Source organism: Danio rerio, chromosome 1 (assembly GCF_052040795.2).
Source record: "Danio rerio strain M-AB ecotype USA chromosome 1, GRCz13ab, whole genome shotgun sequence".
In the NCBI taxonomy this organism is placed as follows: Eukaryota; Metazoa; Chordata; class Actinopteri; order Cypriniformes; family Danionidae; genus Danio; species Danio rerio.
Window position 1 is genome coordinate 14,159,790 of NC_141021.1, and position 14,144 is coordinate 14,173,933.

Sequence of the window (14,144 nt, forward strand, 5' to 3'; positions counted from 1 at the left end):
AAAGACAAACAAGACTCAGCAAAGTGTGTGAGAATGGGTGGTGTATGTATAATCCAACTATAGTCAGTCTTCAAGAGCTACAGCTGAGTGTTTGCAATCAAGGGGGATCTGGACCAGATGTGTGTGTGCAGGGACTGATGAGATTTGTAGTTCATGGCAGAATTGTCCGGGTGTGTTTTTCAGTGATCTGCAAGGTCTAAAGTACTGGTAGTTGTGACTTTAGTACTGACTAAACTAATGTATATATGCACAAATATAATATTGGAAAGCTTCCTATAGAAAATATTCATTCAAAAGCTACATTTATAAGGAGTGTACCCATAAAGCCTAAGCATTGTATATTTACTGTAGTTGAAGGTAAAATGATTAGGCCTTCTTTGACATAGTAATGATTTTTTTAAACACTTTCCAAGTGCTGTTTAAATGAGAGATTATGTCAACATATTTAAACCTAGTAGTTTAAACTTATCTATAATAACTAAATGACTTTGTCTCTCCCATAATGACAGTACATGCTACTTTACATGATACTAGTATTCAGCTTAAAGTGCAATTTCTTAAAAACTATTTTATAAATTAGGTTATTAGGTTAATTAGGCAGGTGAATAGACAATAGTGTTATTTAGCCAGTTGAAAGAGAAAGAGCTAATAATATTGACCTTAAAAACTGTTTAAAAGAGGACATACGCCTCTTTTTACAAGATGTAAAATAAGTCTCTGATATGCCTCGTGTGTGCCTCCTCCATATGCCATCTCGTACTCTTAAACAAGTGCAAGATGGCATATGGAGAGCCTGTATCATCAGGGATTTGTAAGACATGTTAAACTCATGACTGCCACGCTGAACATGTACACAGACATCTTCCTCTTAGCAAAGATACATTACGGAGTCTGCGCTTGCATGGAAACATCCCTGCTGCATGACTTAAAGTTTCTGTTCAAGATGACATATTACCCTTGTCCAACCTAGCAGAAAAAAAAAACTGCACCCAAGACGACACTAAGAAAAATAAATAAATAAAATTCCTCACATCCTGGTATGTCCTGCCAGAACTGCACCACTAGGATATGTTGACTTTATTCCTCGGTTTTTGCAATTGTTTGCACAGGTTGCTTTTTAGACTGTAAGGGAAAAAAAAAAAAAAAACTGGAAAAGCCTTATGGCAAAGGACTCCACAGAGAAGACACAAGACGATATGAAAGTGTCTTAAAGTTGGCTACTTTAACCAGTGCATGTATCACCTGTGACAGCAGCAGTTAGAGATTTCCCTGAGATGCATTACAAGCTGAAGTCATACAGTATCCGCTGCTTTCCAAAGCATTTTCCAAACTAAAAAGGTATAAATCACCAAAGAAGAAGAAGAAGAAGAAATGAAGTCATTATTTATATACCCTGATGATGTGCTAATGCCATATTAGCTTTTTTTTTTTTTTTTTGTAATGCAGGAGAAGAAAAATGCCTGCTTACATTTGTCTATGTAATGGAACTGAATAGAAAGAGACAAAAGTACAGTATAAATAAAACATTTCTCAATCAATGTGTCATATTACAAAGCAAAATTGATTTTATTATTTAACAAAAATCTGGATCATGGTTATGAGTAGGGCCAGACGGAATCTGCAAACTTTTTTTGCTATTTCTGCGGAGAATTTTGGTAAAAATTTGCAGATTTCTGCAGAATTATTTTGGGAGTATCCAGCGGAGTATCATAACTTACACTTTAATATATTAAATAAAAAGTAATAAATTACTGAATAAAAACTGAATAAATTCCGATTTACACATTTACTCAAGTAAATAAACAAAATTTATAATGGGCTAAAAAACTGCAGAATTCAGCGGAAAATCTGCGGAATTCTGCGCACGCAGATTCCGTGTGGGCCTAATCATGAGTCCTGATTGTGCACTTATGAGACTATTAGCTCAACATTTATAAATAAATATTAATACACAATAAATAATAAAAAAGCACACAATTTGTAATAAATCAAGATAAATAGCTAGATGAAACACAAATAATACTTCTATACTGTAAATTCTTCTCTGAAGTAGACTGTATGCTGTGTTCATTGCAACATCATGTCCCGAGATATTCAACTGTACATTTTTATATGGCTTGCGCGGCTTTGCATTTCTTTTTTAATAATCTTAAATCAAAATGATAAACTTGTGTGCAGTTTTTTTTGTGCGATGGCATGAAGAGTTTCATGGAAGTCATGAATACATATTAATGGTCAAAGGCTAATGGTCAAGGTCATGATTGTCATTAAATCATGTACAGTTTACATTTATTTTTCTTTTTTTTGTGTCTGAAAAGAAAAACAAAGAAGGCAACATAGCATCAGAGTACTCCCCAGAGCCATTTATATCGAAGTTGAAATTTAGCCACACCTTGTTGCTGTTTCGTAACATCTAGTTTTTATGAGGTAAGATGTTAGCCTAACAACCTGGAGGATCATGATGACTACAAAATAGTAAATATATTTATATGTTGTGGTGAACACTCCTATTATGCAACCTTATGAAAACATATCTGTGACTACTGTCAACAAATGGAACTACAAAAATAATGACTGTTTTCAAACTGGTTTCATTAAAGGGGACTTATTATGCCCCTTTTTACAAGCTGTAAAGTAAGTCCCAGATATGTAAATGGGACTACAAAAGTAATGACTGTTTTCAAACTGATTTCACAGTCTGACCAAAAAGCCGGCCCCACCCCTAAACTCACACCATTGGATGAGCCAGTTGTATTGTGTAAGGCTGAATGGAATGAAATACTCCTTTAATAAACAATGCAGCATTTTTTATAGCGCCACAGAGTCACAGCGTTTAAACTTTCTGGGGAAATCAACCTACAAATGGCTTACTTTGCATATTGAGCTAAACCAGGAGAAAGAAATTTAATTCCACATTCACCTTTAAGGTTTGTTATTAAAGAATGTATCATGATTTCCTGTGTTATGTTTTGTCTTGCCTTGTTCTGCAGGCCGGATTTGTTCTTAAACAGCTTTAAGCATATACTTGACTGGATTGTTTATGTAATTTAAAGCAACTGAGTAAAATAGAGTAAAAAAGACTTAATGAATGAGACTTTCAACTTATGTCAGTAAAACTTAATGTAATGCTATTTTTTTTTATTAAAAGGGTATTTCTTTGCTTTACTCGTTTGCTTTACAAAAAAAAAAATAATAATCATAAAATAAAATAAAGTAAAGTAAAATAAAATAAACTAAACTAAACTAAACTAAACTAAAATAAAATAAAATAAAATAAAATAAAATAAAATAAAGATAAAGATAAATTAAATTAAACTAAGTTGTAAAATAATTGTAAAAAAAAATGATGCCACTTTTTTTTTTTCCCCATGGGCGAAATGGTAATATTGTTATTTGTGCAATGCGAGCTGTGGAAACCTTCACTGACAATGGCAACAATCAGTGTTTTTCAGCCTGTGGTCAAAACCAGAGTTTCTATCATTCATTGTGTCTTGCTCACAAGCGAGTTTGTTCATGAGGGACTGACAGCAAACAGACATCATGCTGTTAGTGCATTACAGTGAAGACATATGCCTAGATAATGAACACAAGTCCTTCACCAGGCCACTGACAGCATGCAAAAGACACACCCTACACTCACCCTCAACAGAAATAATGTGATCTAGCCCCGGCAGATTAACATACCAACAAATAATGGAGTTTAATAATGTGCCATATTTCACATACAGTTTCATTAAATTCTAATAAACGTCAAGGTGATCATTTGCAGGAGAGTGTTTTTTTCCCTCTTCACAAGGTTCTTTACAGTACAATTAACTTATAATTAAATTGTAGATAAGCTTGAAAACAAAAATAAGTATTATAAGCAAATGTATTAAATACATAAACAGAAATCCCATGGGGAAAATGTCACAGTACATAGTATTTTCTGTTGCATTATTAAAAGGACACTTCATCCAAATTGTTATCAAGTTTGACTTTTTTTTTCTATTGATCATCAAATAAGAAATTTAGCAGTATGTCCAGGCTGCTGTTTTAGATTAGTGATTTTATTAATTTAGCATTCATTAAACTTTGTTGTAAAGGCTTATTTTATTTTGAGCTAACAGATGTGTCTGTGTGATTTATTAAACATAATTTTCCTTATTGAATTGAATTATTGCAAACATGCAACAACAACAAAAATACACATACAGCTCAGACATGTATATAAAACAGAAATACATAAAAATACAATAAACAAACAGCAAATAATAATAATAATCATTATTATTCATTCACTGATTTGCTTTTCGGCTTAGTCTCTTTATTAATCAGGGGTTGCCACAGTGGAATGAACCACCAACTTATCCAGCATATGTTTTACGCAACAGATGCCCTTCCAGCTACAACCCATCACTTGGAAACTTAATCGTAATTATTAAATTACTAAACTATTAAATAGTGCTGGTAAAAATTAATCACAATTAATCACATCTAAAATAACATTTAGTTTTGCCATAATGGATGTGTGTGTGTGTGTGTGTGTGTGCGTACTGTGGTTATTTATTATTTATATACAAAAACACACATGCCTGCAAATATTTCAGAAAATGTTTATTTATATTTAGATATAAAATATACATGTATATGACATAAATGATATATAATTTAAATATATATGTAGCTAAATTATTTTAATATATACACACACACATATACGATCACTGTCCACTTTATTAGTACCAATTTGGATCACCTTTTGCCTTCAGAACTGCCTTAATCCTTCGTTACATAGACTTAAAGGGTCACGAAACACCAAAACACATTTTTTGAGCTGTTGACAGTCGTATATATGTCCCACACTGCTAAAAACACTATTAGGACACCTATATTTCACTAAAAAGTGTAAATTGGTTGTTTTTGCGTTATTTCAAGCAAATTTGTACTTCCTGTTTGAAACGAATTTTTGAAGCTGCGTCACGGCCATGACATAATAGCGTGTATTCCAGCGTGCAGACTGGGCGTCTGTGTCTGAGTGAGTCTTATTACGTCTTACAGTGTGATACATTAATGCATATGTAAGGCTTGGTTCAAACCAATCAGCGCGCTCTATTGTGGAACTTCATTAATATTCATTAGTGTCACCGTGTTTACGCCACAAAGACGCCACGTTGTGTTGGCAAAACAAGCGTGAAGTGTTGCTTTTATAGTTTGCTGCCGTTAAGTTTCGTTTTCATTTTCTCTCTGTGAGAGCTTAGTCTCACGTGTGGATTAACAGTGTACGCGACGCTCGACAACAATAACTTACGTGTCTGAGGATTATTGTTTACCTGAGAGCTGTTCTCATCTGCAAACGCTGAAATCTGAATTCGCTTGTAGTATTCTCTCCATAAAGACGCGGCTCTAGTTGCTGGTGATTGTCCTGTCTCTACAGATTTGGTAAGTGAGCGACCAGTGCTCTTTGTTTATTCAGTTTGTTCGTATCGAATTAAGTTACTATTGCACTGAGTGCAGAAATGTTAGCACCGCATTTTGTGACCGGAATAACACACGCGGCTTTCTGAAGCTACCTGCCGAGTGCATCTAAGTTTCCGGGAAATGCGGAGTTTTTTTCTCTCTCATTCGCCGTGCGGTATCAAACATTGCATGAAAAATACACGCTTGCAGCAGTTCCTTGAATCAAATATCTCGTTTGTCGCGAGGAGCATGAATGAATTCCCTGAATGAAAGAGCCAAACTGCAGTTAAAGTCCAACTTTTAATAATTTGGCAAATAATTCGACCACAGATGTCCATGTAAACACAGTCACATTGTCCGCTGTGGGTGTGTATTTTGACTCTGAAACTCGCGCATGCACAAATAGACACTCCCACACCATCCCACTTTAGTTCCTCCGACACTCCCCCCTAAACAGAGCTGGACACGCCCACTTTTCTGACTTTTTCCAAAGTGGAGGTGTGAAAACACCCTGCTGAAACGAGGGGGTTTCATGGCCCTTTAACAAGGTACTGGAAATGTTCTTCAGAAATGTTGGTCCATATTGGGCCATTCTCCTCTCACCTCTGGCATCAACAAGGCATGTGCGCCCACAGAACGGCCGCTCACTGGATTCTCTTTTATGGACCATTCTTTGTAAACCCAAGAGTTGGTTGTGCATGAAAATCCCAGTATAGATCAGCAGTTTCTGAAATACTCAGACCAGCCCATCTGGCTACATCCACCATGCTCTGTTTAAAGTCACTTAAATCACCATTCTTCCCCATTCTGATGCTCAGTTTGAACTGCAGCAGACCGTCTTGACCATGTCTACATGCCTAAATGCCTTGAGTTGTTGCCATTTGACTGGCTGATTAGAAAATTGTGTTAACTAGCAGTTGGACAGGTGTACCTAATAAAGTGGCCAGTGAGTGCATGTACAGTATATATGAAATAATAGTCAAAATGATTAGCCCTCCTTTGATTTTTTTTTTTTCTTTTTCAAATATTTCCCAAATGATGATAAACAGAGTTAAACATCACTGTCATAATAAAGTTTAAAAATAAAATTCAAAATAAAGTTACATGTTTTGTTTTTTATTTTACTTAACTTTATTCTTTCATTGACAGCCATGGTCACACTATGATGAGCTGCTTGAACAATCTGTATCTGAACAAACATGTTTTTATGTTCAACACACCAGAGTGTAGAAAATAAAAGAGAAAAGATTAAATGTTGATGAGTGAACTATTGCATTAAAACAGCACATAATTCAATATGTCAATCATTTGTGTGAATTCTGCTAAATAAATCTGGTCATTTCTGTGCACAAGCACAGATTGTATACGTGCGCAAGACTTTGCCTGAGGAAGCCACAAAGAAGCAGATGCCACTGAGCGTGCGAGAGAGATTTGGAGATTTTCTGACTTCACCTCGCCTCATCTTTGCAGAAAACTGTTCATTTTAAGCTGCCCAGGTTGTAGGCTGCGCTTAATGACGAGAGTTATCTCCCATGAGCACATGGTGCGCGGATACGGCTTAAACACACAGCTGAACACTGAATGTTGATGATTGCGAATCGAAGGGTTATGCCAAAGGTTAACAGCTAATTTATTAGAACACACACACGCTCACGTACACACACACACACAAATCTGCTTGTGCATAGTCTAAAACTTTCTGAAAACCGTCAAATTCACATCCACGATGCTGGGGAACCATACAAGCCTGGATCCACAGCAGGTCCTGTGAAGCTGATCTTTAGGTCTATGAATGCTAAATCAGATCTGTTCCAACCTCTGTGCCTTCAAACATCTGCTGTTGAATAAACATTGTTTACCTGTGTAATCGATGAGGGAGCATTGAGAATCCGGAGAGAGTGCGCATCCGGCTGAGTCCCAAAGTACGGCCCAGCAATTCAATGAGAGAGTTTCAGATCACATGGCGCTCTCGGGTCTGCAGTTACATAGGTAACCTTCCCTCACCTGGAGCAGAGAAGAGGTTTTAAAATGAGACACAAGCCAACAGAATCCTCAACAGATCATTAAGGGGGCATATGCTGAAAATCTGACTTTTATTTCCATGTGCTAAGATCCCAGGTGCATCTGGCAACTCAGAAATGTGGAAAAGGACAGGCCAGAAAATTTGTTTTGATAAGCCTTTTTCTTCAAGCATGTGGACAAATGTGCTGTTTAAAACTTTGCTTACCTAGTGATTCAAGAAAGTGATCTTACAGCACAAGAAAACCATTCAATATTTAAAGTATTGTCAGAAAAGTGGCAAATTCGTACAGTTTCATACGACTTCATTTGCACAAAAATGTATGATTTTTTAAAAGGAGACCAAACCCCACCGCCAAAACCAAATGCTATTCATTCATTCTCCTTCGGCTAAGTCTCTTACTTGTCAGAAGTCGCCACAGCGGAATGAACCACCAACTATCCAAGCACATGTTTTATGCAGCGGATGCATTTCCAGCACTGGGAAATAAATGCCAGTGGGGGATAAGCAATTCATACTTAAATGTATAAATAATATTGTACAAATTCAAACCAATTAACCACTAAAGTAAAAGGCTACTAATAGCAGAGATTTTTTTTTATTTTTTATTATATATTACCAGGGCTTAATTTGTGCCGGAACAAGCCGGAATCTGGAACCTCTAAAATTTGATCCAGCACCTGATTTTACAGATCCCCCTGCATCCACCCTCCCCGCTCTTCACTTGATTCTGTGACTCTCCAACCCTCTTGATTTTCATCTGCGACACTCACACACCCCTCACTTTTATCCACGACAACCCCCCCCCACTCATTACTTTCCTTATTTACTTTCGAATAATCAGGGATTGCCACAGTGGAATAAACCACCAGCATATGCTTTACGTCGCGGATGCCCTTTCAGCTACAACCCAACACCAGGAAACACCCATACACTCTTACATTTACACACATTCACTACAGCCAATTCAGCTTAATCAATTACACCTATAGCGCATGTCTTTGAACTGTGGGGGAAACCGGAGCAATCGGAGGAAACCAACGCGGGGATGCAAACTCCATACAGAAATGCTGACTGACCCAGCTAAGGCTCGAACCAGCGATGTTCTTGTTGTGAGGTAATCATGTTACCCACTGCGCTGCCCCATACTGGTGTTTCATTCATTAATTTTCTTTTCGGCTTATTCTCGTTATTAATCTTAAGTCGCCACAGTGGAATGAACCGCCAACTTATCCAGCACATTTTACGCAGTGGATGCCCTTCCAGCCACAACCCAACACTGGGAAACACCCACACACTCTTGCACACACTCAAACACACAACGGCCAACTTTAGTTTATTCAATTCACCTATTGCACATGCAGCGACATTCTTGCTGTGTGCTGTGAGTGCTACCCACTGAGTCACAGTGCTATGTTTGTGTTTCATAACATCCACTTTTCACGAGGTAGGTGGTTAGCCTGACGCTCAACTCCCAACCTGGAGGATCAGGACATACACTAGGGACTATTTAGCTTACCCAGTTCACCTATAGTGCATGTCTGTGGGGGAAACCGGAGCACCTGGAGGAAATCCACACAAACACGGGGAGAACATGCAAACTCCACACAGAAATGCCCACTGACCCAGCCGGGGCTCGAACCAATGACCTTCTTGCTGAGAGGCGACAATGCTACCAACTGCACCACTATGCTGCACTTCTTATTATATATTACTGTCTCTTAATCTGCATGTTTACACCCACAACACCATTACTGTTTTATTTCTGTTTTCCAATTTGAATTTGTCCATGTTTAAGTGCTTTGATCCCAGGTTCATCTGCCAACTCAGAAAATTTGAAAAAGGAAAGCCAGAAAAGTTCAGATTATGCTGATCTAGCAATGCAGAAAGGAGATCTTACAGCATAATTTCATGAGAAAACTACTAACTATTGTAAGTATTGACAGAAAAGTGGCTACTTTGTACAATTTAATGACTCTAGGGACAATGACCCTAAGCACACAGCTAAAATAATGAAGGAGTGGCTTCACAACAACTCAGTAACTGTTTTTGAATGGCCCAGCCAGAGCCCTGACTTAAACCCAATTGAGCATTTCTAGAGATACCTAAAATGGCTGTTCACCAACATTTACCATCCAACCTGACCACACTTGAAAGGACATGCAATGACGAATGGCAGAGGATCCCCAAATCCAGGTGTGAAAAACTTGTTGCATCTTTCTCAAACAGACTCTCAGGTGTATTTAATCAAAAGTGTGCATCTACTAAATACTGAGCAAAGTACTTACAGTAGGAACATGTGATATTTCAGTTTTTCTTTTTTAATAAATCTGCAAAAATGTCAACAATTCTGTGTTTTTCTGTCAATATGAGGTGCCGTGTGTACATTAATGAGAGAAAAAAAATTAACTTAAATTATTTTAAAATTTTAAGGTGATCTGAATACTTTCCATACCCACAGTATTTATATATATATATATATATATATGTATATTATAAATATATTATTATATATATTTATATATATTTATTCATTCGAAGTATTAATGACTATAAGAGTCTCTAAAGGCTGAGTACAATGTCAGTGAAGTGCTATATATTTGGACAAAAAAAAAAAAAAAAAATTTACGCTGGACCGCTTCACCAGCGAGGGTCAGTTCAATTCAATTTCTGAAGGATGACTCAATATTAGCCCTTTGTGCTCTACCTTCATATCCAAAAGAGTGTCACTCTATATTTTGAGAATGTTTGCAAATCTTTTTTTCTGAATGTCCTTGTTAACATGCTCTGTGGCTAATGGGGCTAAACGTACCATTGTTGTCTCTAAATGTATTCAGAGACCCCAGTGCTGTCGTTAGGCTTTTTTTTTTTTATCCTAAAAACAGGGATGCATATTTAAGTGACACAAGTTTTTCTTCTGTAAAGATAAGAAAATTGTACTAATGGTAACACTTTAGAATGATGGTCCATTAGTTAATGTACACTAAGCATAAATAATCTTGTAAAGTATTTATGAATCATAATTCAACATTACTTAATGCATTATTACAATCAAAATTTGTGCTTGTTAACATTAGTTAATGCACTGTGAGTTAACATGAACTAGCATTATTTAACTTAAATAACATTAACAAACAATAATTAACAAGAATAAAATACCATAACAAATACATTACTAATAGTTTGTTCTAAAAGCCTACAGTCACAAACCTATGGGTGAAATCAAATCAATCAAATTTTTTTTGACAATTAGCAAAAAATAAACCAATATATACCAAAAACAACAGTTTGAAACAGTAATCCATGGTTTTATGACCATTAGATTACTGTAATGTGGGGAGTAGCTGTTCAGCTATTGCCCATTTGCAAATGGTGCAAAATGCTGCAGCATGCCTGTTTACTGGTAGTAACTAACATTGCTAACATTAGATAATGTACTATGAGTTAACATGAACTAACTTAATTAAACTTAAATAACATTAACTAACATAATAATTATCAAAAAAAAAAAAATACCATAGTAAATATGGTATCTATGGTATGATAAATATGGTATGGTAACAAATATGGTATACAAATGTCCACATTTACTCTGTGTTAGCTTTGCTTGATTGGTTGCCAGTTTATTTTAGAATACAGTTTAAGATTATTTTATTTGTTTTTACATCTCTAAATGGTCTTGCCCCACCGTATATCTCTCGTTCTCTCAGGTCAGCTGATCAGCTTCTCCTGATTGTGCCAAAAACATGCTTTCACTGTGGCAGGTCCAAGACTTTGGAATGATTTGCCGCTGTCCATTAGACAGGTCTATTGTGTGTTCTCATTTAAAATGTTTTTTTTTTTTTTTTGTCATTTGGCACCTGATCTTAATAACTGGTTATTTTAATTTATGTGGCTTTTAGGTAGTTCAGCTATTTTTCATCTTGTATTTGATATATTTTGTATAATATTATGCTTATTTTGTTGCATATTTTAACTTGACTTGATTTTTTTAAACTTGATTTTTTAACTTGAGATGATTATTTTTAAAGTTTTATTTTAAAACAGACCAGACACTTACATCTCTGAATGGTGAACAAATAGAAAGAGTTGCCTCCAACAAATATTTAGGTATTTGGATTGATGAGAGATTAGCCTTTGATATACACATTGACAAGTTGTTGAAAAAGCTTAGGCCAAAATTAGGTTTCTAAAACCAGTCAAAAAAATTGTTTTCCTTAAAAGGCCAGTAAATAATTAGTAGAGAGTACATTTCTGTCTATAATTGATTATGTTGATCATCTTTATATGCACGCAGCTGCTACTCTACTAAGAAAACTAGATTCTGTTTATCATGCAGCAATATGCCTGGTCACAGACGCAGACTCACAGACGCACCATTGTATTTTGTACAATTCCTTAGACTGATTATCTTTATATCAAAGGAAAAAATTACATCTGTACTTATTTATTTTAAAGGCTCTCCTAGGTGAGTTACCATCCTATCTCTCTAATTTGTTAACATTTCACATAAACAACCAACACACTAGATCTGGTTCCTATTTTCGTTTAACAGCCCCAAGCGTATTGTCAGAACTTGGCATACATGCTTTTTCCTTTTATGCTCCCAGGGCTTGGAATGACCTGCAAAATCAGTACTTTTAAACATCTTCTGTACAACATCTTAAAGTATACTTTTAATTGTTTTTTTTATGATCTGATCTTTTTTATGAATGGTGATTTTGTAATTTTGTGATATTGTTTTTGTGATTTTTATTTTAGGGGTTAAACCCCTACTCTTTTTTTTTTTTCGAAGGACATCCTGGGATTTTTAACAACCACAGAGAGTCGGGACCTCGGTTTAACATCTCATCCGAAAGAGTCCCCGTCACTATTCTGGGGCATCAGGACCCACACAGACCACAGGTTGAGCGCCCCCTGCTGGCCTCACTAACACCACTTCCGGTAGCAACCTAGCTTTCCTATGTGGTCTCCCATCCAGGTACTGACCGGGCGCAGCCCTGCTTAACTTCAGTGGGCGACCACGTGAAAGTTGCAGAGCGCTAGCTGCCGGCAGCTAATAATAAAAATAATAATAATAATAATAATAATAATAATAATAATAATAATAATAATAATACCTAATTGTGTAATGGCTATTTGGAAAGCACATCAGAACAGAGCAGTATCATATTAGTCAATCAGTATAATCAGTTACTTAACAACAACTACATACATGTATCCACTAAGTGTTCAGAATTGTCCAGATTTTGTCTATAAATTGTAATCTCTTCCTGTCCATCATTAACCGGATTGAACATGTAAAGCTTTAGTCCACTTCTGACATTTTGGCTGAGTGAGATTTAATTTTTTTGTTGTTGTTTCTGGTTGCATCAAAATATCCAACACAATCTCACGGCAATAAGTAATTTTTTGATTTAGTGGCTAATTCGTATAAATTGGTACGATCTAATTCGTACAATTTAGTACGATTTGCTCATCACCAAGTGGCGGTTGGGATTAGGGGTGGCTTTGGGTGCCACGCCTCCTTTTTAAATTGTACATTTTCATATGACTGAACTCTTACAAATTTGTAAGAATTAGCCACTAATCTGACAAAACGTAAAACACTTACGAGTCCTCTTGAGATCAGACAGAAATATCATGCATAGGCCCCTCCCCTTTTCTCAAAAAGTGGAGGGGCCTATGGGGAAAATTTGACAAGCTATAATAAATAATTTGAGGGATATTTTTTTTAGCTGAAACTTGACAAACACCTTCTGGAGATACATTCCGGAGATCTTATGAAAAGGATTTGTTACAGTGAAATGATTAAGCTTTATGACTTAATTCTATAAATACTTAATCAGCAAAGCAGTACTAAACAGCAGATCAACCAAGGAGACGAATTCCCATCCATCTCAATGGCCAGTTTGCTTTAGGGCGCTCAATTACAGACAATTGTTTTTGAGGCGTAAATGCCATGTGACTAATCACTGTGGAGCCTTAGGAAAATGATGTCATGATACTAATTGTCTGATATCCTCACACAGAAGTTTACAGTCACAAAGCTTTCGGTCCTTAAATAAGATGTCAAAAGTAGCAGTAAATTATGTGTTGCTGTTAAAACCCCTAAATACATACAAACAAACAAACAAACAAACAAACAAACAAACAAACAACCAAACCATTTAAACAAAAAGGTAAATATGTTCAAAAATATACACAGTTATTGTTCTTATTAGTAGATGTAATAGTGGTAATATTGTTGTTGTTGCTACTACTATGGCGACAACTATGACTGCTACTACGACAAGGACTACGACTATGACAACAACAATGATTCAAAACTACAACTACTAAAAATAATATGACTATGACTACTACTACAACTACAACAACTACAATTACTACTACTACTAATACAACTACTACTACAACAACTACAACTACAAAAACTACTATGAAATTTACCACTACAACTACTACAACAACTAGCACCACTACTACAACTATGGGAACTACTATAACCACTACTACTAGTATGACTACTTCTATTACTATGACTACGATTACTACTATAACTTCTTCTACCATGACTATGACTACTACCACTACCACTATGACGACAATGACTACTGCTACTACTATGACATAAACTACTACTACCACTACTACTATGACTACAACAACTACTACAGCAACT

General features: G+C 35.9%; 1 protein-coding gene across 12 annotated transcripts in view; it reads right to left on the minus strand.

Annotated features, from left to right (window-relative positions):
* The window catches only part of LOC141384915 (uncharacterized), a 547,599-nt gene that overhangs the window by 173,974 nt on the left and 359,481 nt on the right, over positions 1-14,144 (minus strand). For all 12 annotated transcript variants that reach the window (XR_015476321.1, XR_015476344.1, XR_015476320.1 and 9 more), the window contains one exon: positions 7,299-7,443. Coding sequence is in view for 3 of the 12 variants with exons in the window: in XM_087236791.1 (XP_087092917.1) it covers positions 7,299-7,345 (47 nt within the window). In the remaining 9 variants the exon portion in view is untranslated. The remainder of the gene's footprint in view (positions 1-7,298; positions 7,444-14,144) is intronic.